Below are 22,506 nucleotides of genomic sequence, written 5' to 3' on the forward strand. Positions count from 1 at the left end.
TGTGAAGAGTATTAGTTGTTTAATAAAGCGTGCCTGCCCTCCCGATGAACCCGCCAGTGACTCTGCAGCTGGGGTCATCCCAAGTTCACGCGGTGGACTTTTGACTGCCTTCTGTGTCTGTGAAAACAGTCGGCAGCTCCTGCGGGGATCATTCATTCAGGCCTGTAACACAAAACTGTTGCCAATGGGCACCTGCTGGGCGGCTTCCCAGGAGGGCTGGGAGGGGGATACCAAACTCATCAGGAATCTGCAGAGATAAGAGCGGCGGGGGGTCCACTGGGAGCCCGCTCACCGGGCTGCACTTAGAGCCCACTGCCCGGCCAGCAGGCTGGTGTCAGAGTGTATCAGGGAGACCGGGAAGGATAGGATGTGAGCTAATTAAAGGCCTTTTACAAAGAGGAGTAGAGTGTGGGGTGTGTGTGTGTGTGTGTGTGTGTGTGTGTGTGTGTGTAGGAGGTGGGGGAGAGGTTTGGAGTGCATTCCCCAAATTTCTGGCACATTCTTTATTCCTCTCTTTTATCCTTCAAAACAGAAGAAAACAAATTAGAGTCTGAACATTTGGTTATTTCTAAGCTCAGATGGTCATCCATTCTGCCTGATACTCGATTGGTTTTTGATGCTGTTTTTATGGAATTACATAGACCAGCAAAGACAGATTTTGCCACGTTTTCCCAGGAGACATCCTGCTCTTGGACTATGGCAGGCCGACGGCTTGAATTTTGCCCTTTTCCCCCAGTTTGACACATCTGGGCCGTGAAGTTCCTTCTTGCGATTTGCTCTAGGCTTTCCCTGTGTGCTTGGAAAAGCCACTTGCCGGCTGTAGGGGGCGCTGCTGGGAGGGTGAGTCATCTAGTGCCCAAGGGAGTGCTCTGACAGTGGGCTTGCTGAGGTAGTGGCGGTGGTGTGGTGCGGTGCATGGTTTGCAGCATCGGGGCGCACATGGTCTTGAACGTGCTGCGAAGTACTAGCACAGTAATTCATTTTAGTTAAACTGGCTTAAGAGAAAAGTCCCTGAAAACGTTTGATTTACTTGCTCCTTTGCTTGTTTATTTAGCCTATATATCCCCCCCGCCCGCCCCAGCAGTAAACTAACTTATTTATGGATCCAGGTACTTTGAAGTCTGTGGTATTTTCTTCATCTGCCTGGTAATGATATATTTCCTGAAAGCAGTTTTGTTCCCCTACGACCCCAAGCCTTCATTATATTATTTCTGATACAGTTCACATAAGCTTGGCTGTGTCAAAGAAACATTTAGATCAGTCTTGTACTACATGGTAACAATCCTAGGAAATTCCAATCAAAAGCCAACAACCTGCTTCCTTCATTTCTGGACTGCTGGGGTAACTGGCTTTGTCTGTGTTCTGATAAGGAGTAACCACAATGTTAATTTTGTATTTCCTTGCCTTTGTTCCACATAGTCTGTTCCCAAAGCTGACCGTCCAGGAGGCTTGTTCACTGTCCTGTGACTTGTGAGGGAGAAAGCCATAGAGGAGTAATTAGCCTGACCCTGGGAAGTATATGAGCGTATTCTTACTAGGAGTGTTTAAAATGTTCGTTACATTTTCCTCAGTATCACCGTATAGAAAACAGGAAAGACGCCATACGGATTACACAGTTGAAGGGAATTTTGAATCTAAGCTAGTAGCTGAATGGGTCACTTTAAAGATGTGACTAGCCAATATTTACTGCCTGCTTCACTATGTGCCAGGTACAGTTCTGAGTCTTCACACGAATTGACTTGTTTAATCCTCACAGTGACCCTGCGAAGCGTTAGTCCCAGTTTATACAAGAGGACATGGAGGCTCAGAGAAATTAAGTAACTTGCCCAAGGCTGTGAGGAGATCCAGGGCAGGAACTCCGTTGGGTTCTCTGACTCAGAGCCCGCATTCTTGGCCCTGCCCCTTGCAAAAGTCGTACCCTGTCTAATGGGCTTCATTCTTGGACCCTTCTACAATATTAGATTTGCAGGAATTAACCATGTAAGGCTGCATTCTCAAGGGGGTGCAGAGAATTTGAGTCACAGTTTAAAGTCCTTTCCTGTGGTGTTCTCTGTTGTATAATTAGCTCTTTTGTAGATGCTACACCATCCAAGCCCAAGCATGTGGCTGCCAACCAGGGAATGCTCCAACCCTGTCCAAGATGCCTAGTGAAGGCACTTCAACTTTGTTCTAGCTCCACAAGCAGAACTGACCAAATATAAAGTTATGACATAGCCTCACGTTAACAAATCTGTTATTTATTGTGTCTAAACAATAAGTTCACAACTAAAAAATGCCAGGCTCTGTCCTAGGCACAGAGGAAATAAACAGGAATAGAAGCTCTTCCCTGCTCAGGGTCACAGCCCAGCACAGGAGAAGGCCTGTAAACAGATGCGTACAAGAAACATCCTGGGGGCTAGGACAAAAGTCTGTGCGGGTCCAGTGGGTGCTACAGGAGGGGGCAGACCTTTCAGCCCAGGGCAGGGAAGGCCTGCACAGAGGGTGGCTCGTGGCAAACCTTGAAGTGCAAGGAGATGTGGGCCATGTGGACAGGAAGTGGGGGGGACAGGACTCAGGGGGCCCACAAGGGGCAACCCAAACAGGGGGAGCTCAGGGATGTGGAACAGCGGCCCTCGGGCGGCGGGCCGCCGGGATAGGAAAGCGTGCTGGTCCGTCAGCTGGTCCCTTGAGAAGACTGGCGCACCATTCCCTATCCCTTTGTTTGCCTTCCTCTCTTCCCGTACCAGGTATGAGGGAATCCCAAGGGAAAGAGACCTAATGGAATTTTTCCCTTTTTAAGCCTAGTGTGGTTGTCATGATTTGCCCAGAATCTGCATCTATTAAATGGTAACTATTCATGTTTTGCAAGTATTTTCATGTATGTGGGTACAACAGTTACATCTTTCACCGAGGGGGCGAAAGCAATCAACAGCCCCCACCCCCTCCGGAAAAAACAAACCTAACTTGTTTTTTACATAATTAGAGCCAAAACCAAATCATGGCCTGTTCACAGCAGGTAGGATGCAAATCTAGCCAAACTGTTCTTTCTGGCCAGAGTGACTCCGTCCAGTACTAAGGCACGGGCTGCCTCCGGCATTTCCAATTAACCTGATAATTGCATCTAGACAGAGCAGAAAGTCGCCCTCCCCAAAGCCCAGAGCAAACACACTCGGAATCCTTGTTCAAGGAGAAGGCCTTTAGGCCTCACTTACAACAATTGGACTGGAAAGGCAGGTAGGGAGGTCATGGGCTTGTGTTTCGGCTCTGCTTTTCTGCAGAATTTGGAGCTCAACAGATGCAAAACCACGACTGGGGAAGTTAATTTATCCGACCCCATTTGATCAGTCCATGAAACTGTTTCACCATGTTCTCTAGGCCTGGCTAAGCTAGATATGACCTAAATTTGAGAGGAGAGAGCACATTCTGTGTTAGAATGTGTTTCATGGCCTTCCTACCCTCAGCCCTCTCCTGCCTCATCCACCCAGTCAGTAGGTTTTTCTCTGGAAATCCCTTCTTTCCCATTTCCACTCAAGACTGGTAACAGTGTCCAAACAGTGTCTGCTTGTGTTTGGAATCTTAAGTTTTTCATGTGTGGATTCAGAGGGGACATTTATCTTGAGGTAGACATGACAGTTGTCTCGCTGCCAGGATTTGGGCCGAGGCTACATAGGACTCCGGGTGATTTCTTGGAACTTGAGCCTCATGCTCGAGATTGCAGTGCAAGCTGGCGTCTGTCCCAGCTCTTGGGGTGAGAGAAGGATTGGGTCCTCTGACTCTCAAGATGGAGCTTAGGTTGGGCTGCGTGACACACGTGGTCAAGGAAAGGTTCCTTGAGTAGTAAAACCTGACAGATGTCCATCAGGAGTGGGCTCTCCAGTCCTCGCCTCCCCAGCGCCTCGGTGTGTGTTCTGTGGTTGCTTCGCCACCCCCGTCACCCCAAACTTGAGCATCGGTCGTTGCCACTCGTGTCCTGGCCTCGGGAGACTGAGTCACTTGTATAGGAGCTGGAGATGTTTGCCTAGCGCACAAAACTTGCTATCTCTTTACGTTTTTGTTGTGTTCTCAGCACATGGTTTAATGCTCTTTTCCATGGATCCTTTCCTGCTCTGGGAGGAAAACAGGGCTCTGCACTCACTGACTATGTAGAGGTTGGCCTCTCGTCCTCTCATCTCTGACAGATGAATAATTAAGGAGTGAGAGGTGTTCCATCTTTTCATGGAAGTTTATCACCGTTGGGATGTTTGCACAGTAGAGCCGACTGCTGAGTATGCTCTCATTTGCCTTTTCCCTCCACGGACACTTCCTAGCCTTGGCCTGGCCTGGCTAACCCCATCTGGGACGCCCACACTGTGAATCAGCACTGAAAGTTTTAAGCATAAAGAAGAACTAATACTTGATCCTTTCCTATGTGCCAGGCACTTTCGGCCATCTGTCCTTTCTCCTTCCTTCCAGCTGCTCAGATCATATGTTGGAGTCGTTCTCGACTCCTGTCACACCACGTCTCAAGTGCATCCCCACCAGCCCAGTCAGCCGGACCACAGTGCCCCCACCTCCAGGTGATCACCCCTGGCTGCCGCATCCTAGCAGCCTTCTGCCTCTGGCTTGCCTCCCTCTTCTCACATCTGTTCTTAAGACGGCGACAGTGGGAGCTACCGTACGTGTCAAAAGGTAGCTCAGGTGGTGTCATTCCTCTGCTCAGCCCCCTCCAGTGGCTTCCCATTGCACTCTGCGTAGAAGATGACAATCTGTACCGTGGTTTATTAGGTGTGCACGGCCTGCCCCGTGCTTCGCTGACCTCATCTCGTACCCGCTCAGCGCTCTCCAGCTCACTCAGCCTGTCATCAGACCTTCTTGCTGTTTCTCAGCTGTCTGCCTCAGAGCTGCTGCCTCGGGATTTCCGCCCTAGCAATTCTCTCCTTCTGGAATGTTCGCTAACCACATGGTTTTCACCTGCGTGTTCTTTGTCCAAATGCTGCTTTGTCGGTGAGGGTCTTCCTGGCACTCCCTCCTACACCTGAACTTGCACCCCCTCTTCCAACCTCGTCTCTCATCCTCCTTCCCGGGCTTGATTTTTTTTACTTAACCTATATCATCACTTTCATTTTATTTATTTGTATTATTGTCTATGCAATTAGCATGTAAGTCCTGCAAGGGACAGAGGTTTCACTGCTGTACCACCAGCCCTCAGAACAGCCAGGCCTGGCACACTATGGATGCTAAGTGAGTTTATGTGTATAGGAGGGAACCGAGGCGAGGAGGAAGGAGGAGACAGACTCTCAGAGTTAGGCATTATCTCAGTTTGTAGGTCAGGCACCAAGTCTCCAAGAAGTTGCCCAAGATCACACATCCCATAAGTGAAGCCAGAATTTGAACCCAAATGTGTGACTCCAGAGCTTCTCTGATTTCCACTTCCTGGCACTGTTTTCCTACGGGCGTCTCTCTGCCTCACTTACGGCGACCCTAAATAGAGACTTAAAATGCCTTACAGAGAATACTTGGCCGGAATCTCTTAGTCTCCTCAGTATCATCTGGAGCTTAATCTATAGAATAGACAAGTACTAGCAAAGTCCTAAACCAGATGCCCCTCAACATCAGAAAATGTATTTAGCACACATAGCTAAAGAGATGAAGAAGCAACACATTTCTGTCAATACAGACTTCCCAAGCAAACCAGTGAAGTCTTTTTGGTCACTGATTCCCAAAGCTACTCTGGGTTCACCAGGGGCTCACTAGGGGGACCAACCCCTGTCAGTCCCAGAGTTGGCACTGTCCCGGGTACATCCACACCACGTGCCAGGCTCTGTCCGTGGCACTGGGGATACGAAGGTGGACAAGACAGACATGGCACTGGGCATGCCTTTAACAAGCTTCACTCCCCCTCGAACTTAATGGACCACTGGCGCTGAATCCCTAGAATGGCTAGTGTTTAAAGGGATAGTCTCCCAATTTCACTTTCTCATCCTGTTCTTTGAAGTTCTGAAGTTGGTTTTCGGTCCATCATGCACTCTTCTTTGGCGAACAGGAAGTTGTGGCGCTTATCTGAAGATTAAGAAACGTCCAAGGCACTGAATTCCTGTTCTTCTGTCTCCCCAGCCGTTTGGTAGACTTAGCAGTCATTGTGGTTCAAGAATCCCCCCGAGATACCCCTTCTTGCCCATCAGCAAAGCCACAGGCACCCTATGCAAAGAAATGATAGCTGTTCCATCCATCTTAGGGAATTTGTTCTGGACTTGGGATGGTTTTGTTTTCTTCCCTAGATGTTGCCTGTTGGATATGCCCTTAGGCTTCACACCTATAGCCCAGGACCAAATGATGCCTGGGCTCACACTTATCTGGGAGAGGTGCTAAGAAATCAGTCGTCAGCTGACACTAAATTTGTTTCCCTCTCTTTCCAGCTATGTCAAAACTTACGGGTATCGAGGGATACCATTCCATGTTTTGATCCCCGTCTTGTACTATTTGCTGTAGGTACATGCCTTCAGAACCTTCAGTTAATAGAAAAACAGGCAGTGGCAGCAGTAAGTTTAGAACGCTCTCGTAAAAGATACGGCCATGGGGGGGGTGGGGGATGGAGGGAGTGACAGCTTGAATGGCAGGGAACTTCAAGGAAGGCCTTTTTAAGATTGAGCAAATTCCATTGTATTTGCCAGTCTGAGAGGAAGAGGCTAGGAAGGTTGGAGATACGAGAGGAAAGAGGATTGCTTGAGCAACATCCAAGACAAGGTCTTATAAGAGCGTGGAAAAAGGCTCTAGATTTGCCAAATACACCATTTATCCAATTTAAGCTGGAGGAGAGGAAAGAATTCTTTTTCCTGAGTAGAATCTCTCATTTGAATGAAGTGGCAGTGGGGCTAACTCAGAAGAGTTGGAAAGGAATGCAGGGCACATCTTTATTTGGCTCTAAGAGCACTCCAGGCACCGTCCTGGGTGGTTAGGGGTGCAAAGATGAGCAAACCTTCAGTGGCCTCTGAGCCTCTTAGCATTGGGTGCTGCAGCCCACCCGGCCCCGTGAGGAAACAGATGCAAACAGGACTGCATGGCCGTGGCTGCGATGCTGGTAAGGCTGCGCACAGAAGGTGTATGGAAGGAGTGGGTAACCCTACGGGTTTGCACGCAGGGGGAGGACGTGCAGAGCTCTGTGGAGGCATCCGGGAGAGCCAGACTGAAGTTGGGACGGCAGCGATTTGCAGCCATTCGTGCTGGAGGAGGGCACAAGCAGTAAGAGTAGGAGATGATGTGGGCGTGTCCCCATAATTAACTTTCTGCCCACCTTCCTGCTAGGTAGTTCCATCCTGAGGAACAGAAGCCTTTCTTCCTAAATCCAAACCAATGGCCTCCGTCTAGTATGCTGTCTTAGGTGACTAGCAGTCATTTGCAAAATATTATTGGTTATCTACACAGAAAGTCTAAGTGGAAGAAATGAACTGAAATCGAAGACTTGGGTACCTTCTGAGTTTAATTTTAATTTAATCAGCTGTATCCTGAAACTTTTTAGAGTCGCATCTCTAAACTGGCAGTGTCCAATAGAAATATAATGTGAGCCACGTAATTTATATAACTTAAAATTTTCTCGTAGTTGCATTAAAAAAGTAAAAAGAAACAGTTGAGCTTCCGACTCCTGGTTTTGGCTCAGGTCATGTTCTCAGGGTCAAGCCCCACATGGGTCTCTGCACTCAGTGGGGAGTCTACCTGAGGTTCTCTTCTCTTCCTCTCCCCCGCCACTTGCATGTCCACTCTTTCTCTAAAATAAATAAATAAATAAATAAATAAATAAATAAATAAATAAATAAATAAATATTTTTAAAAAAGGTAAAAAGAAACAGAAGAAATTAAATATTTTTATTTGACCAGTAATATCCAAAATATTGTTTCAATCTGTAATCAGTATGTAAAAATAATTGAGATGTTTTACATTATTATTTTTCATCCTGTCTTGGAATTCCAGTATATATTTTATATTTACAGCGTATCATTTTTTAAAATATTTTATTTATTTAACAGAGAGAGAGAGCACAAGCAGGGGGAACAGCAGAGGAAGAGGGAGGAGCAGGCTCTCCACTGAGCAGGGAGCCCAATATGGGGCTCAATCCCAGGACCCTGGGATCATGACCTGAGCCAAAGGCAGACGGTTAACTGACTGAGCCACCCAGGCGCCCCTTTACAGCATATCTTAATTCATACTAATCACATATTAAGTGCCCAGTAGCCTCCCATGGCAAGTGGTCACCTTAGTGGACATTGCAGTGCCAAACCAGAAGAGGAAGTTAGGGTCATGTGATAACAACCGGTATCGTGTGTCTGAGCTGATGAGTTTCAGTTCTCTATGGCTAACTTGGTTATTTGACTCTGCAAGCTGTGTCTCTTCAGTACATTTAGTCTCTCATCCTTTTGCTAAGTGGTTTGTTTCTAAGATTTCCCTTGTTCTTGTTGGAGGAAGGAAGGTATTGAATAGAGAAAAGGACCTTTAGACAGTTGCCTTTTGTCTCTATCATGGCAAGGAGAAGTTTTCTACAAGATTCTAATAAATAGCTTTCCAAGTTATCTTTAATTTTTTCCCCTTAGGTTATTTGTTGGCTTCCTTTATTCCTCTTTTCCTGCCTGCTTGCCAAAATTTAGAAAACATTCGGTTCATGATGTTTTTGAATATGGTAGTATTTCAGATACAGGCATGATTTTTATGAAGTTGATTTTTATTTTTAAAAATAAATTCTGCCTTTGGTCACATATTTAGAAAACAAATGCCATAAACATTTTTTTTTTAATTATGGAAGAGTCGATAGGTAGAGTATTATACAGTGTATGGACAGCTTAAAGGACAATCAAATGAATACCAGGGCCTACCATTCAGCTTAAATGATAGAACGTAATAATAGAATATTATACTAATAGAACAGAATATGCTAAAAAATACTAGTACTTTTGGAGCCTCTCTGATCACATCCCCTTTTTCCACTGTTGAGTTAAATGGATTGGGTTTTCTTCCTCATTCCAAGACTTGTTTTTCAGGCCTGAAATCTGTTAACCTGGAAACGGCTAATTCAGCAGGCTTTAAAAACCCCAGAGCTACAGGAAGTAGATGGGTGTGAAGTCTGAATGTCCTCTCCCAGCTCAGCCTTTGTGGGGCTGAAAGACATCAGAGGGAAGAATGCCCTATGGAAAGGCCATTAAGGAATCCAGGGGACAGGCAAAGAGCGAAGGTTTCTTAGGAGCTGTTGAGAAATGGCTAAACTGCCATTTCATTTTTATTTTAGCCCATCTGAGGCTTTGGGAACATTTGAGTCGGTTTTTAAAAGAACTGTTGGGGCACGCCCGGGTGGCTCAGTCAGTTAAGCGTCTGACTCTTGATTTCAGCTCAGGTCACGATCTTAGAATCGTGAGATCGAGCCCTGCCCAACAGGGAGCCTGCTTACGATTCTCTCTTCCCTTTCCCCCCTGCCCCTCCCCCCTGAAAGAAAGAAAGAAAGGAAAAGAAAAGAAAAAGAAAAAGAACCTTCTTTTGGCCTTTCCTTTGAGCTTAGGAATAAGCCAGATCTCAGGAGAAATGAGACAGGACTTAAGTGCCTTGGAGCTGAGCTGCCTCCAGTTCTTATCCTAACCCCCAAAAGTGAGGCGCACCTTCCCTTGTTCTCCCAGGTGCCAAATACCAGTTCAGAATCTGCAGTCTTCTCTCCTCGCACGTTCGTCACACTTGCTGATGAATAACTTCCTAACAGGTGACTTGGTGTTGGTTTTTGTGTCTCTAGCTTTCCCCCAGTGCAGTCTCTACCCCACCCACACCCATAAAATGTTTGGTGGTTGTAAGAAATAGTAGTACCTAGTTTCCACTGTGGGTGCTAGGTGACTCTTAGATGGGTAGGGCAGTTGGGAGAAGCACTGGAGTGCCCAGATAGACAGAAGATGGTTGGGGACTGAACTGGACACACTTTCAGGACCAGTTCTTCTCCAGGAGCATGGCTGGCTCACGCTTCTTCTCTCCCCACAGCTCTTTTTTGCTTTCATCCCCTCCCCCTTGAATTTGTATCTCCACACATGTCAGTTACTGGTACACGAAATAGTCCTTCCCGGAGCAGTCGTCTTTTTCTGTAGTTAGATTTGCTTCACCAGAGCAGCTCTGAAAAGGCAAATCTTTGAGTTGAGCAAATCCTTTTGTAAGAAGCTGGGATGGAAGAGCAGACCTCTTCTGTGCAAGCAGGAGCTCTTGAAATCACTGGTCCCAGCCCTCACCCTAGCATGCCTTCCATCTTTCTTCCCAGCTGTAAATGGTGCACTCTAGTACCGTGAGCTGATGTGGTGTAACGTGATCCATCTAATGGATGTTTACAGGACTTCGTCCTTCTCTGGGGCCCATTTCACATGTGAGAGTGATGGTTTTGGGGAAAGGAGGAAGTAGATTCTTTCTGCTTTCAAAGACTACATGGCATAGGGCAAAGAATGGGTGATGGAAGGGGGCAGGGTGTCTGAGTTGGGATATATTGGTCAAGGAAGGAGATTGGAGCCTGACTTTCTTTCTTGTTCAGGGATTTGCATGTAATTTTCTGAAACTTTATTATTTATATACTTCTTTTCGCTTCCTTCATCTGTCACCACCACGGCTTAGGAAAGGAAAAATGTCTCCTTGCATCTCTATGCGATTTTCAGTGGTATTCAGGAAGGAATTTTCCATGGAGGGAATAACAAAAATGGTTGGGTTCTCTCCATAGATGACCTAGTATCAAATGTAGGTAGATTCTTAGCCGACTTTTGTTGCAGATGATCATGGTCTTTCCAGTTTCATCTGTACAATGGGAGTAATAATAGAGCCTATCTCCTAGGGCTGTTGTGTGGATTAAACTAATAAATGATTACATAGATGGCCAGCCCTTAGAACAATGCCTGATACATAGTAAACATTGTTGGTCCATGTTTAAAATTCCAAAAGTTATGCTATGGTCTTCAGCAGTTGGAAATGTTCCTTTACCTGTTCTGCTGCATACGCATTTAAAACTTCATTTATTTGAAGAAATCAGTTGGAGACCACGTTCTTTCTTTAAAAACCTCATCAAGATATTTCAAACTCATGAAGCCTCTCTGACTTTTTCAGTAAGAAGCCCAGCTTATTCTGGTGTCTAGCATCTACATTGTTCTTTATGGTGTCACCCATCCCATTCCTTCCCAGACTTTCAGCATTAAAGAGAATTATATCTATTTATTTGAAATACAAAGTATTTCAAGAATGAAGTCCTTTATGACTAGGAATGAGATAAGCTTGAGCTTCTTTTCTATTGTGAAATGTTCCAATTCCATTTCTAATTTCTGTATTTTGAGATTTCAGTCTATTTGTAATCGACTTCTTTATGCTTTCCTTTGTTCCAGAACAGGTATAAGGTGGTTCCTGTAGTACAGGATGAGACGGGCAGGATTCAGTTGGGGTGGAAGGGGGAGCAGAGCACTCACTAGAGGAAAGAAAAGGATTTGCAGTAATAATCCTCAGCATTTACACCTTGCTTTGTGTTTTTCCCCCCAAGTACTTTTAAAACCAAGGTCTCTTTGGATTACCCCAGTGACTCTGTGGGTAGTGTTCTTCCTGTTTTATAGATGAAGATACTGATCCCTGAAGAGTGTGTTTTGCTCACAATCACCCAGCTGATACTGGTGATAGAATTGGGATCAGAACGCCTGGCTTTTCAAAGCCTGTGTGCTTCCCTAGAGTTGAAATCATGTATCTGCAAATCAGGCGTACCTCAGAGGGATTTTTTTTTTTTCCCCTACAACATAATCTGTCTCCTGGTTCGGTACTGAGGCATTGGCCATTTGGGCATATTGAATAATCTTGTTAGGATGGCAAAACTGGAGGTCACTCACGGGGTGGGCAGACCTATTCCCCTTGCCTAGCACCGACAGTATGGAACCCTACCTTCGGCTTCTCCCGCGTGCTTCGGGGGGGTTTTCAGCAGTAGACGAGCGGGAAGCCTGGCACCCTCCACTCCATCCCCTGCCCCTTCTGAGGAAAAGCTTATCATGAAGCTGATGAAGGGCTAAAAGTAGGGCATCATCCCCTCCCACAGCTAGGTCGAAAGATTCATCCTGCCCACATGGTTCTTTACAATTGGTGTAGGAAAAACAGGGAAAATTGAATGTGACTAAGCCGTGGCCCGTGTCTGTTGTTGCAGATCAGCCTTGCTGATAGCCGCATGTGTGCTGCTTATGCCTGTGTTTTTGGCCTTATAGACAACTCCACCAATCCTTTTTAAAGAAAAGGCAAAACCTTTTTAGGAGAGTGCCTCAAACCACTCTGAGCTTCTAGATTAATCTGAGACAACATCTGAGTTCACAACTGGGTCAGAGTTGCAGAATAGCAAGAGAGACTTGCCAATTCAGCAGGCGTGTGTCTTGGGCTAGTTAAGAACCAGGACAATCTTGAGGTCTGACTTTGTTGCTTATGTTTAGACCTTGTGTACTGAGATAATTCTGGGTGGCTTTGGATAACTTTGTTTCTTAACTGAAAAGGAGTGTCTGTTGCCTGATAAGTGTTTATCCGTGAAATAGCAACACAGTGTAGGTCTTAGGGTACGAGAGCTTTTACATCTCCAGAGACCTCCCCCCTCTCCCAAAAAAAGCAAGGTCATTGGCTCAGGCATGTTACTGAAGTAGAATGTCAGTCCTAGCTTTAAAAAAAAAAAAGTATCTGTATTATTCTTTTTTTTTTTTTAAGTTTTATGGGAATATGGATTTTTAAAATTTTTTTAAATTTTATTTTATTATGTTATGTTAATCACCATACAGTACATCATTACTTTTTGATGTGGTGATCCATGATTCATTGTTTTCATGTAACACCCAGTGCTCCATGCAGTACGTGCCCTCCTTAATACCCATCACCGGCCTAACGCAGCCACACTAGCCATGTGTGGCTGCCAAGCACTCGAAAAGTATCTAGTCCGGGACACCTGGGTGGCTCAGTTGGTTAAACGGCTGCCTTCAGCTCAGGTCATGATCCTGGGGTCCTGGGATCAAGTTCTGCATCGGGCTCCCTGCTCGGCGGGAAGCCTGCTTCGCCCTTTGCCCCTACCCCTGCTTGTGCTCTCTCTCTCTCTCTCTGACAAATAAATAAATAAAATCTTGGAAGGAAGGGAGGGAGGGAGGGAGGGAAGGAGGACCTAGTCCAAATTGAGATGCACCACAGGTATAAAATACACACCAAATTTTTGAAAACTTAGTATACAAATAAGAATGTAAAATATCTCATTGATAACTTTTAATACTGGTTACATGTTGAAATGCTAATATTTTAGACATACTGGGTTAAGGAAAATATACTTTCACTTCTTTTTTTTTTACTTTTGCTAATGTGGCCACCAGGAAATTTAAAATTATGTATGTGGCTTTATTTGTGCCTCACATTATATTTCTGTTGGATTGTGCTGGTCCACAGCATAACGCCCTGGTATATGTTTGGACAGCACTTTATATTTTTTTCTTCCTGAGCTTTATTTCACTTTATAATTATGCACTCCCCCTGGAATATAAACTCCATGAGGTCAGAGGAAAAAAAAGCCCTTCAACAGACGAATGGATAAAGAAGATGTGGTCCATATATACAATGGAATATTACTCAGCCATCAGAAAGGATGAATATCCAACTTTTACATCAACATGGATGGGACTGGAGGAAGTTATGCTAAGTGACATAAGTCAAGCAGAGAAAGTCAATTATCATATGGTTTCACTTATTTGTGGAACATTAGGAATAGCCTGGAGGACATTAGGAGAAGGAAGGGAAAAATGAAGGGGGGGAAATCGGAGGGAGAGATGAACCATGAGAGACTATGGATGGACTCTGAGACTTTATCCATTCGTCTGTTGAAGGGCTCTCCCGAAGCACCTGGGAGAAGCTGAAGGTAGGTTTCCATACTGTTGGTGCTAGGCAAGGGGAATAGGTCTGCCCACCCCGTGAGTGACCTCCAGTTTTGCCATCCTAACAAGATTATTCAATATGCCCAAATGGCTCCCCTCCCCTCTAAAAACCTGTTTGTTTCTCAGAGTCCATAGTCTCTCATGGTTCATCTCTCCCTCCAATTTCCCCCCCTTCATTTTTCCCTTCCTTCTCCTAGTGTCCTCCAAGCTATTCCTTATGTTCCACAAATAAGTGACTTTCTCTGCTTGACTTATGTCACTTAGCATAACCTCCTCCAGTCCCATCCATGTTGATGTAAAAGTTGGGCATTCATCCTTTCTGATGGCTGAGTAATATTCCATCGTATATATGGACCACATCTTCTTCATCCATTCGTCTGTTGAAGGGCATCTCGGCTCTTTCCACAGTTTGGCTATTGCGGACATTGCTGCTATGAACATTGGGGTGCATATGGCCCTTCTTTTCACTACATCTGTGTCTTTGGGGTAAATACCCAGGAGTGCAATTGCTGAGTCATAGGGTAGCTCTGTATTTAATTTTTTGAGGCACCTCCACACTGTTTTCCAAAGTGGCTGTACCAACTTGCATTCCCACCAACAGTGTAAGAGGGATCCCCTTTCTCCACAACCTCTCCAACATTTGTTGTTTCTTGCCTTGTCAATTTTTGCCATTCTAACTGGTGTAAGGTGGTATCTCAATGTGGTTTTGACTTGAATTTCCCTGATGGCTGATGATGATGAACAGTTTTTCGTGTGTCTGTTAGCCATTTATTTGTCTTCTTTTGAGAAGTGTCTGTTCATGTCTTCTGCCTATTTTTTGACTTGATTATTTGTTTTTTGGGTGTTGAGTTTGAGAAGTTCTTTATAGATCTTGGATACCAGCCCTTTATCTGTAGTGTCATTTGCAAATATCTTCTCCCATTCTGTGGGTTGCCTCTTTGTTTTGTTGACTGTTCCTTTGCTGTGCAGAACCTTTTTATCTTGATGAAGTCCCAAAAGTTCATTTTTGCTTTTGTTTCACTAGCTTTTGGAGATGTATCTTGAAAGAAGTTGCTGTGGCCGGTATCTGTATTATTCTTATGCAGGGTCTCTTTCCTGGATTCTTTCCCCTCTCTCTTTGCCTTAAGGGCTGTACATAATCATAACCAAGTAGAACTGAAAACAGACGAACCTGTCCCACTTCTAGTGGATACAGATCTGGGGTCCAAAAATGCCTCTTTCTTGCCAAATCTCAACTTGTTCCTTCCATGTCTTTCTTTCTTTCTTTTCTTTCTCTCATTCTCTCTCTCTCTCTCTCTCCTTCTCTCCTTCTCTCTCCTCTCTCTCTTTTCTCCTGCCCCTTCAGCATCTGGCTGAGTGAGGACTCGCCGTTTGCTTTGCCTTGTGTCAGTGACAGATACCCGTTGCTGGCTGGATCCCGGGCTTCTTTAACTCTTCTCTCCTTACAAGGATCACAAAAGGGGTTTTCAATGTCAAGGCAAAACTCACACTGAGAATTGTTTTTAACTGTGGCTATTTAACAATGTGAATCAGAGTGAAGTGGTGAAGACCTTCATTGTGAAGTGACTTAGGTCTTATGTGACTTGAAGGGCATTTTTCTACTCGTATACCAGCAGGGTTGGAGAGGACTCTCAAGTTTAAGCCACCAGACCACTTTGAAGAGACGTGTAAAAATCAGTGCCCGCCTCCCCCCCCCCCGCCCGGTGCCACACACCGGACTGGGCATTTTGTATCATCTCTGTAACCCCTGAAAGCAACCCTTTGGAGTCTGGTTTTTTGCAGACGGGTAAACTGAGGCTCGGGAGGGTCCTGCCACCAGGATGCACATTCACGTCAACCTTAGAGGCACAGTGTGTACTGCTGGGCTTTCCGAGTGGACCTGCTCCAGCTTAGCAGATCACTGGCAGCGTTGCCCGGAGTCGGAGCCATGCTCATAGCGGAGACTCGCAGCGGAACAACTTTCTGGGTGGCAGAACGTAAGACCCCCTCACACCGCAGAGCCCTGCCACTTCTCTCCCTCTCCTGTTAGAGGCGGCCGTCATTTGCCCTGGTGACAAGAAAGGTACTGTCTCCAGCAATTACTCAATGGAGCAAGGATATTAAAGAGGAAATTTCCATTAGGTAAATAACTGTGAAAGAAGAACCCCAGAGAAGGGGGCAGAAATTCAAGCCCAGGCTTCTGTTACACTGGCCAAATATCTCTGGCGTCCCATGCTTGCTGAATATCATAAAAGGGTCAGGAAAACTGATCGGACAGAACAGAGGGACACAGTGTGAATTTTTTCTCTTGCATCATTCCAGCATACTTGAATTTCAGTTTTATAAAATCATCTGTCCCGAGCCTGGCCCCAAACCCAGGCTAATTTGTAGGAGCTCTGTTTCGATAGACAATGGGATTCTTTTTGGAAGGTGGGGTATTGACAGTGTGCATCAGCTATGCCGTGGAGCTGGCATCTTGAAGTGCTTCTGAGATTTTTACCCCTTGCTGAAAATAGGGCTTTCTAGAAATTAATAACTTTGGACTGCAGCCAGAATTCACAAGTGTGGTGTGTGCTAAAGCTTCCTTCAGTGGAAGAAGGGGGAAATCAGTGTTGTCTTTGCAAGTAATAGCAGGTTTTCTGAAGGACATTCTGTTCCTTGGAAACTTTTGAAGTCTTAAGTTTTTTGTGGACTTGAAATTGCTACAAAATGAGTTCTATTGACTAAAGTCTCCACAAATGCTCTTTCTGCTATCCAGGTATTGTTTTTACCGAGGACAGTTACAGATTATCTACAAATTACCCTCCAAGTGCTAGTCCTTTCCCTGTGCTCAGGCCTGGTGCCCAATGTCTGTCCTGTGCTTCCATGGCCTTCTGCAGATAGCTGCTGCTTCTCCGAGCATGCATCTGCCAGGCGTTCTGTACGCCCACCATCTCATGTCATCCTCCCAACAGCCCCTTGGAACCTGATTATTCCCATTTTGCATGTGAAGAAATTGAAGTTAAGAAAACTCAATACTGTTTTCATTGGTTGCCTCATATGTATCAGGCTCTGTGCTAAGTGCTTCACACGTACTGTCTAATCCTTATGGCATCCTTGTAGGTAGATATTCTCATCCCCATTTTGAAGATGAGGAGACAGGCTCACAGAGGTGAAGTTCCTTGTCCGTGACCTCACAGCTATTAATTGTCACAGTCCGAATCTGAAGTCAGGTGTGAAGGTCTTTCCATCATGCGGGATACGGACCTCCTGACTGAGGTCCTTGAAGGCAGGAGGCAGAAACCATCTCTGGCTAAGGGTTCTCATTTGCTAGCCTGGCACACAGTCCATGTTGCTCACGTTTGATTGATTGTTGGGTTGATGCATAGCTGGATTGTGCTTACTCGTATCCTTATGATTTTCAGCCTTTCCCCCACTGCCTTCAGATTAGCTTTCCCCTTACCTGAATATCTGTCCCCAAGCTTCATTCCCCATTTTGATATTCATGAGCATGCCAAAGAGCATCTGCTCTGAAAAAAGTTCAAAATGAATTTGAATTTCGATGCATTTGGCTTTTTTTTTTTTTTTTAAAGCACATGAGCAGGGTTGCCTGGGTGGCTCAGTCGGTTGAGCATTCAACTCTTGGTTTCGGCTCAGGTCATGATCTCATAGGTTGTGGGATCGAGCCTAGTGTCAGGCTCCTCGCTCATCAAGAAGTCTGCTTGAAAGATTCTCTCCCTCCGCCCCTCCCCCTGCTCTTTCTCTCTCTCTCAAAATAAACAAATCTTTAAAAAATAAAATACAGTACAATACGTAGACAGAACTGGGGATGGGGTGGTAGAGGATGTCCTGCCCCGGTCACTCCCACATGGCATTGTGGCTCTCGTGGATACTTCTGCTCTGGTTGATTATAGTGTTCTAACTCAAGGTCATGGGTGAAATAACACCTCCCCGCCTCAGAGAAGCCCAGTGCCAGAGGGCACCCATACAGAGTGCTTACTGGAATCACCATCCTCTCTGGCCCGTGTGCTTACCCTATCTTTGAGGGAGAAATAAGATACGGGGTGTGATTTATTCTCCCACTGAGGTAGGGAATGAGAGAGTTGGAATTAAGTATGACTAAGTGCTCCCACAGTGAAAGAAGGCCCCAAGCTTTCGGTGCCCTGGATTCATACTCAGAAGCCCAGGGGACTGGCCCAGGGCCCAGCCTTTTTGACCACGGAACCCTTCATCTCACTGATTTCAGATTAGTTCCTATAAAGCGTCTCTCCCCGTAAAATCTGATTAACCTCAAATCAGTACGGGTTTGGCTGGATCACGGATTTCAACATCTTCCCATTTCCTGAGTTCTCCGTCACAGTTATAGGGGTGAAGCCTTCGGTAATAGTTTCCTGTTAATCATATCTTTGTAGCCTTTACGTTTACTCACAAGTGACAAAGGACAAATCCAGCTGGCTTGGGTGAATAGTTTTTTTGTCCACAGGGCACTGAGAATTCAGACAGAAGTCCTAGGGTGAGTTGAGTAGCTGTGGGCACCTTCCCGCCGCTGAGAAGCATGTAGCAGAATCCAGCATTTAGAGGGACGTGTGATCTCTTAGGTCATCATACCCCGTCCTCCTGACGTCAGCGTGGTGTTTTTGTACAGAGAACGTCCAGGACCAGTTGGTGCTGGGGGAGCCGAGGGTCTTGTAGCAGAATCAATTGGCAGTGAAGCCCTTGGCGTAGGCTGACTCCTAAACCTTGGGGATTGAACTTGTTTTATTGATGGGGGGTGGGGGGTGTTGAAGGAGACAGGGTGGTTTTAGGCAGTTCATTATTCTTTAAAAAGTAAGATTATTCTTGTTTTATTCTCCCATATTCTCTTAAGGGGAAAAGTATTATAGGACTTTTCATTTCTTCCTAGTCAGCTGCCGGAAATTGGTAGACAGGACCTTAACTTACTATCTTTTCCAAGGAAAGACCTCTTTTCAAGGAAAATGAGAGTTTGAGGAGGTGGGAAGGGCCCGAGTGAGACACTGGACGCAGCGTGGCTGGCGCTGGGCCTCTTCGGGTGGAGACAGCACGCCTCTGGAGATGGCTCTCTCACCCACCGCTGCCTCACCCCTTCTGTGACATTAGTCACGGAGAGACATTTGTGTCCAGACCCTGAGTGGAGAACGCTGGCAGCCACCATAATTCCAGAATGTAGCAGGGACTCTTCTTTCTTTTGACCCTTTCCAAAACAAGGATCACGCTTTCCTCTTCTCTCTCGATTCACAAGTGTTTTCAGTTTGCGTTCCAGGCTCTTGTTGCTGCCTGTTTCATGTCGGGGATTGTTACCTTCCCAGTGAGGCTGTCATCCTGGACAGTAGGTCCAAGGCTGCTGTGTGTCCTCAGCAGTATCTCAATCTGGGCTGGGCCCAGAGTGAGTGCTTAATAAAGATGTTCTAACTTGGATCATACATCACATGCTGTCAAAGCTGGGAAGGATTTTGGAAACCACCAAGTCCGACACTCTAATTTTATAGATGGTACCACTCCAGAAACTCATTCTGGAGGCCGGTGTTTATCTGCTGGAAAGAGGGGGGTTTGGTTTGGGTTTCTGTTTTTGTTTGTGTTTATGTAAAAGCCTAGTGCAAATGACCATAATTCTAAACCTTCGAAAGGCTTTCTTTGTGGTGCAGGATGTTCCTCCTTGGACTAGCAGCTGACTAATAATAACAGTAAAAATGCTCACTGGATTCCATACCCTGAGCCACTCTTCACTGATTCATCCAGCCACATAGCAGTGTTGGTACTGTCGTCATTCTCCACATGCCGACAGGGAGGCTTAGCAGTAGGGCACCTTGCTCAGGCTCCTGTAGTGCAGAGTCTGGTCTGGTCAGGTGCCCAAACTCATGGCCTGCAGTGGCTCTCAAACAGGATCCCTGACTAAAGCCCCATTTGGTGATTCACAGTGCTGGCTTTGCGACATGCCGTGGTGTCTCCAAACTAAACGCAATTGTAAGATTCATTTTCATTAACTTTAGTTCTCCAATTAGACACAGTGACTGGGAAGGCAAGGCCAAAAGCAAATAATGATAGGGATTGCATCTCTAGAAAGGTCAGTGATCGCTGCCCTAGATCATAAAAGCGTTTGGACTGAGTAGAAGGAATGAGTGTTCCCATCTCTTGCTCCAGAAACCATTGCTTCACCTGGAATCGCTGGTTCTTCCTCTAGTCCCTCTCCTGTGCCCAGAACTCACCTTCTCCTGTCACTCGTGTCACGAAGCCTCAGGCCTGGTGGTGTAAAAATGTCCGTTGGGGCACCTGGGTGGCTCAGTCGGTTACGCGTCTCTCTTTGGCTCGGGTCATGATCTCGGGGTCCTGGGACTGAGTCCCACAGTGGGCTCCCTGCTCAGCGGGGAGTCTGATTCTCCCTCTCCCTCCGCCCCTCCTCCCTGCTCGTGCATGCTCGCTCACTCTCTCTTTCTCTCTCTGTCTCAAATAAATAAATAAAATCCTAAGAAAAAAAACCCCTTGCCAAACCAGTATGAAACAGGCCCCCCGATGACCAGGCTACCCAGTATACTGGGTCTTTAAGGCAGGCACTTCACCTTGAATCTTTGCACTGAGCTCTATATCTAAAGAGCATTCCTGTGAGTTCTCTGAAATGTTGGTCCTGGGTCATTGGCACTTAAACCACTTGTTTTGGTAGATCCTTCCCGAGAAGGTTAATTATATATTTGATATCCTTTCCTCTTTATGCCTGAATGATGAGGATAAGTACCCTGTGGTTTATTAACTGTCACTTTAAACCTTTTCAGATTGTCTTGTGACAAAACACAGTTTTATGTCCTTTTTATCCAGCTTTGATGGATGAGACAGCTTCTTTGCTAAAAGAATGCCAGGATAAATAAGGTCTTTCTCTGATTTGTGGGGGAGGATTTTCACGGGAAGTCATGGGTTCAAGTCTGCCATTTCATATGAAAGGTGGCCCGGCCTGTTGACCTTCCCGTATACTTCATTTTTCCTTTGGGTCAATGGGGCTGGGCACCTTGGCACCTGGTAATTGTTGAATAAGTGAAAGAAAAGACATTACTCTAGGGCAATGGATGTCTCTAAAAGTTTAGATCCCAAACCCTAAAGCAACAATTTGCCACATTTCCTATTTTGAATCACATTGATTTCTTAGGGCAAAGAGCCTCTGCCCTTAACATGATAGAACCCCAACGCTTATCTCTCCTCCCTCAAGTCACTTTGTGGTACGTTTTTCAGTAAATTGCCAGAGGACTGCGGAAAGCGGATGCCGTTATGGACATTTAGTTGTTTTGCAAGCCTTGTATCCTCCAGTGTAAAGCGTCGTATAATCCGTATGTGTCCAGTGCTCGAGAACCAGTCTCCTGGGGCATATAGTATATGTAATTCAGCAATTAATACCTCTCTTCTCTCAGTTGGCATTTACTGAATCCCAGCTAGGAGCAAGGCAAGGTATTTATTTAAAATAATTAAAATAGCAAAAATAGTGCTGAGGCTTTAAAGCTTTTTTCCTTCTGTTTTTTATTCATTCCAGTTCGCAGGGACATTATCAGATGGCTTAGGGAAGACGATGGACAATCGACATCAGTCAGAGCGGGAGTACATTAGATACCATGCAGCTACAAGTGGGGAGCACCTTGTAGCCGGCATCCATGGCCTGGCTCATGGTAAGTCACGTGCTATCGGGAAGACTGGCTTCTCCTCCACAGTTCCTCCAAGGTCCCTTTCCACCCATCCAATTGCAAGTGGAAGTCCTGGCGAGGGAGCTTGGTGTACTTGGTAGCCTTCCAAGCTCTCTTATCTCGCCTCCTTGCAACTGAAATGTGACAGCCTATGACAGCTCTTCACTCACTTTCAAAATGCTGTGCACATTGCAATCCCTTCCTGTTCTCTGGCTTCTGGTCCCAAAGTGGCATAAGGTGTAGTCAGTTGAACCCCTTTTTAGAATATGGGAAATATGGAACTGCTGCCTCAAGACTTGCCTTCTGCTTACTGAGCATTCCTTCCATGGCAACTGAAATGTGAAACCGGCTGCCGGGTTTGTGGCCCAGATGTTTTTGAGTCTTGTATAAATGCACATTCAAAGGGATTGTAAATCCGTGTGCCCAAGAGATATAGGTGATGGCATGAATGTATTAAGTCTCTGAATTTGTTTGAATTCTGACCTTTAATGCTTTAACTCCTACTCATTTGCCTTTTGTTGCATTTTTCTCAACGACCTCTTAGTGTGGCATTCAAGGCCCTTGGAAATGTAAACCCAGCCAACTTTTCCAACCATTGTTGCCCAGCCACACTGTATTTCAGCCACTGAGAGCCGTGGGTTGTTCCCCAGACGTACCCCCAAGGCCTTGCTCACTCACGTTCCTCTGCCCTCCCCTCCCTGCCTCACTTCCCTGCCTATCAAAGTCCTACTCAACCTAGAGGTTTCAACTCAAAAGATGTTTGCCCAGCTCTACTGTCCCCAGTTAGAATTAATAACCATTAGAGCACCCGTAGCAGTCTGGGTTGTGTATCTAGGCAGCTGTGTGTACCTTGCTTTCCTTGCAGAGCCTCATGGGATACTGGGCATATAGCTCCTGCTTAATAATGCTTAGTAAATTGCATAGTTTGTACCAGATTCTTAGAAATAGTCTGAAGCTAGCAGAAGTCCTATCAAGACTGACCAAGTTTAGATTATCC

At 45.8% G+C, this 22,506-nt stretch overlaps 1 protein-coding gene across 6 annotated transcripts in view; it reads left to right on the forward strand.

Annotated features, from left to right (window-relative positions):
* VPS13D (vacuolar protein sorting 13 homolog D) overlaps positions 1-22,506 on the forward strand; it is a 243,972-nt gene that overhangs the window by 174,478 nt on the left and 46,988 nt on the right. For all 6 annotated transcript variants that reach the window (XM_027598088.2, XM_027598452.2, XM_027598171.2 and 3 more), the window contains one exon: positions 21,362-21,494. In XM_027598088.2, coding sequence (XP_027453889.2) covers positions 21,362-21,494 — 133 coding nt within the window. The remainder of the gene's footprint in view (positions 1-21,361; positions 21,495-22,506) is intronic.

The sequence above is a fragment of the Zalophus californianus genome, chromosome 4, assembly GCF_009762305.2.
Source record: "Zalophus californianus isolate mZalCal1 chromosome 4, mZalCal1.pri.v2, whole genome shotgun sequence".
In the NCBI taxonomy this organism is placed as follows: domain Eukaryota; kingdom Metazoa; phylum Chordata; class Mammalia; order Carnivora; family Otariidae; genus Zalophus; species Zalophus californianus.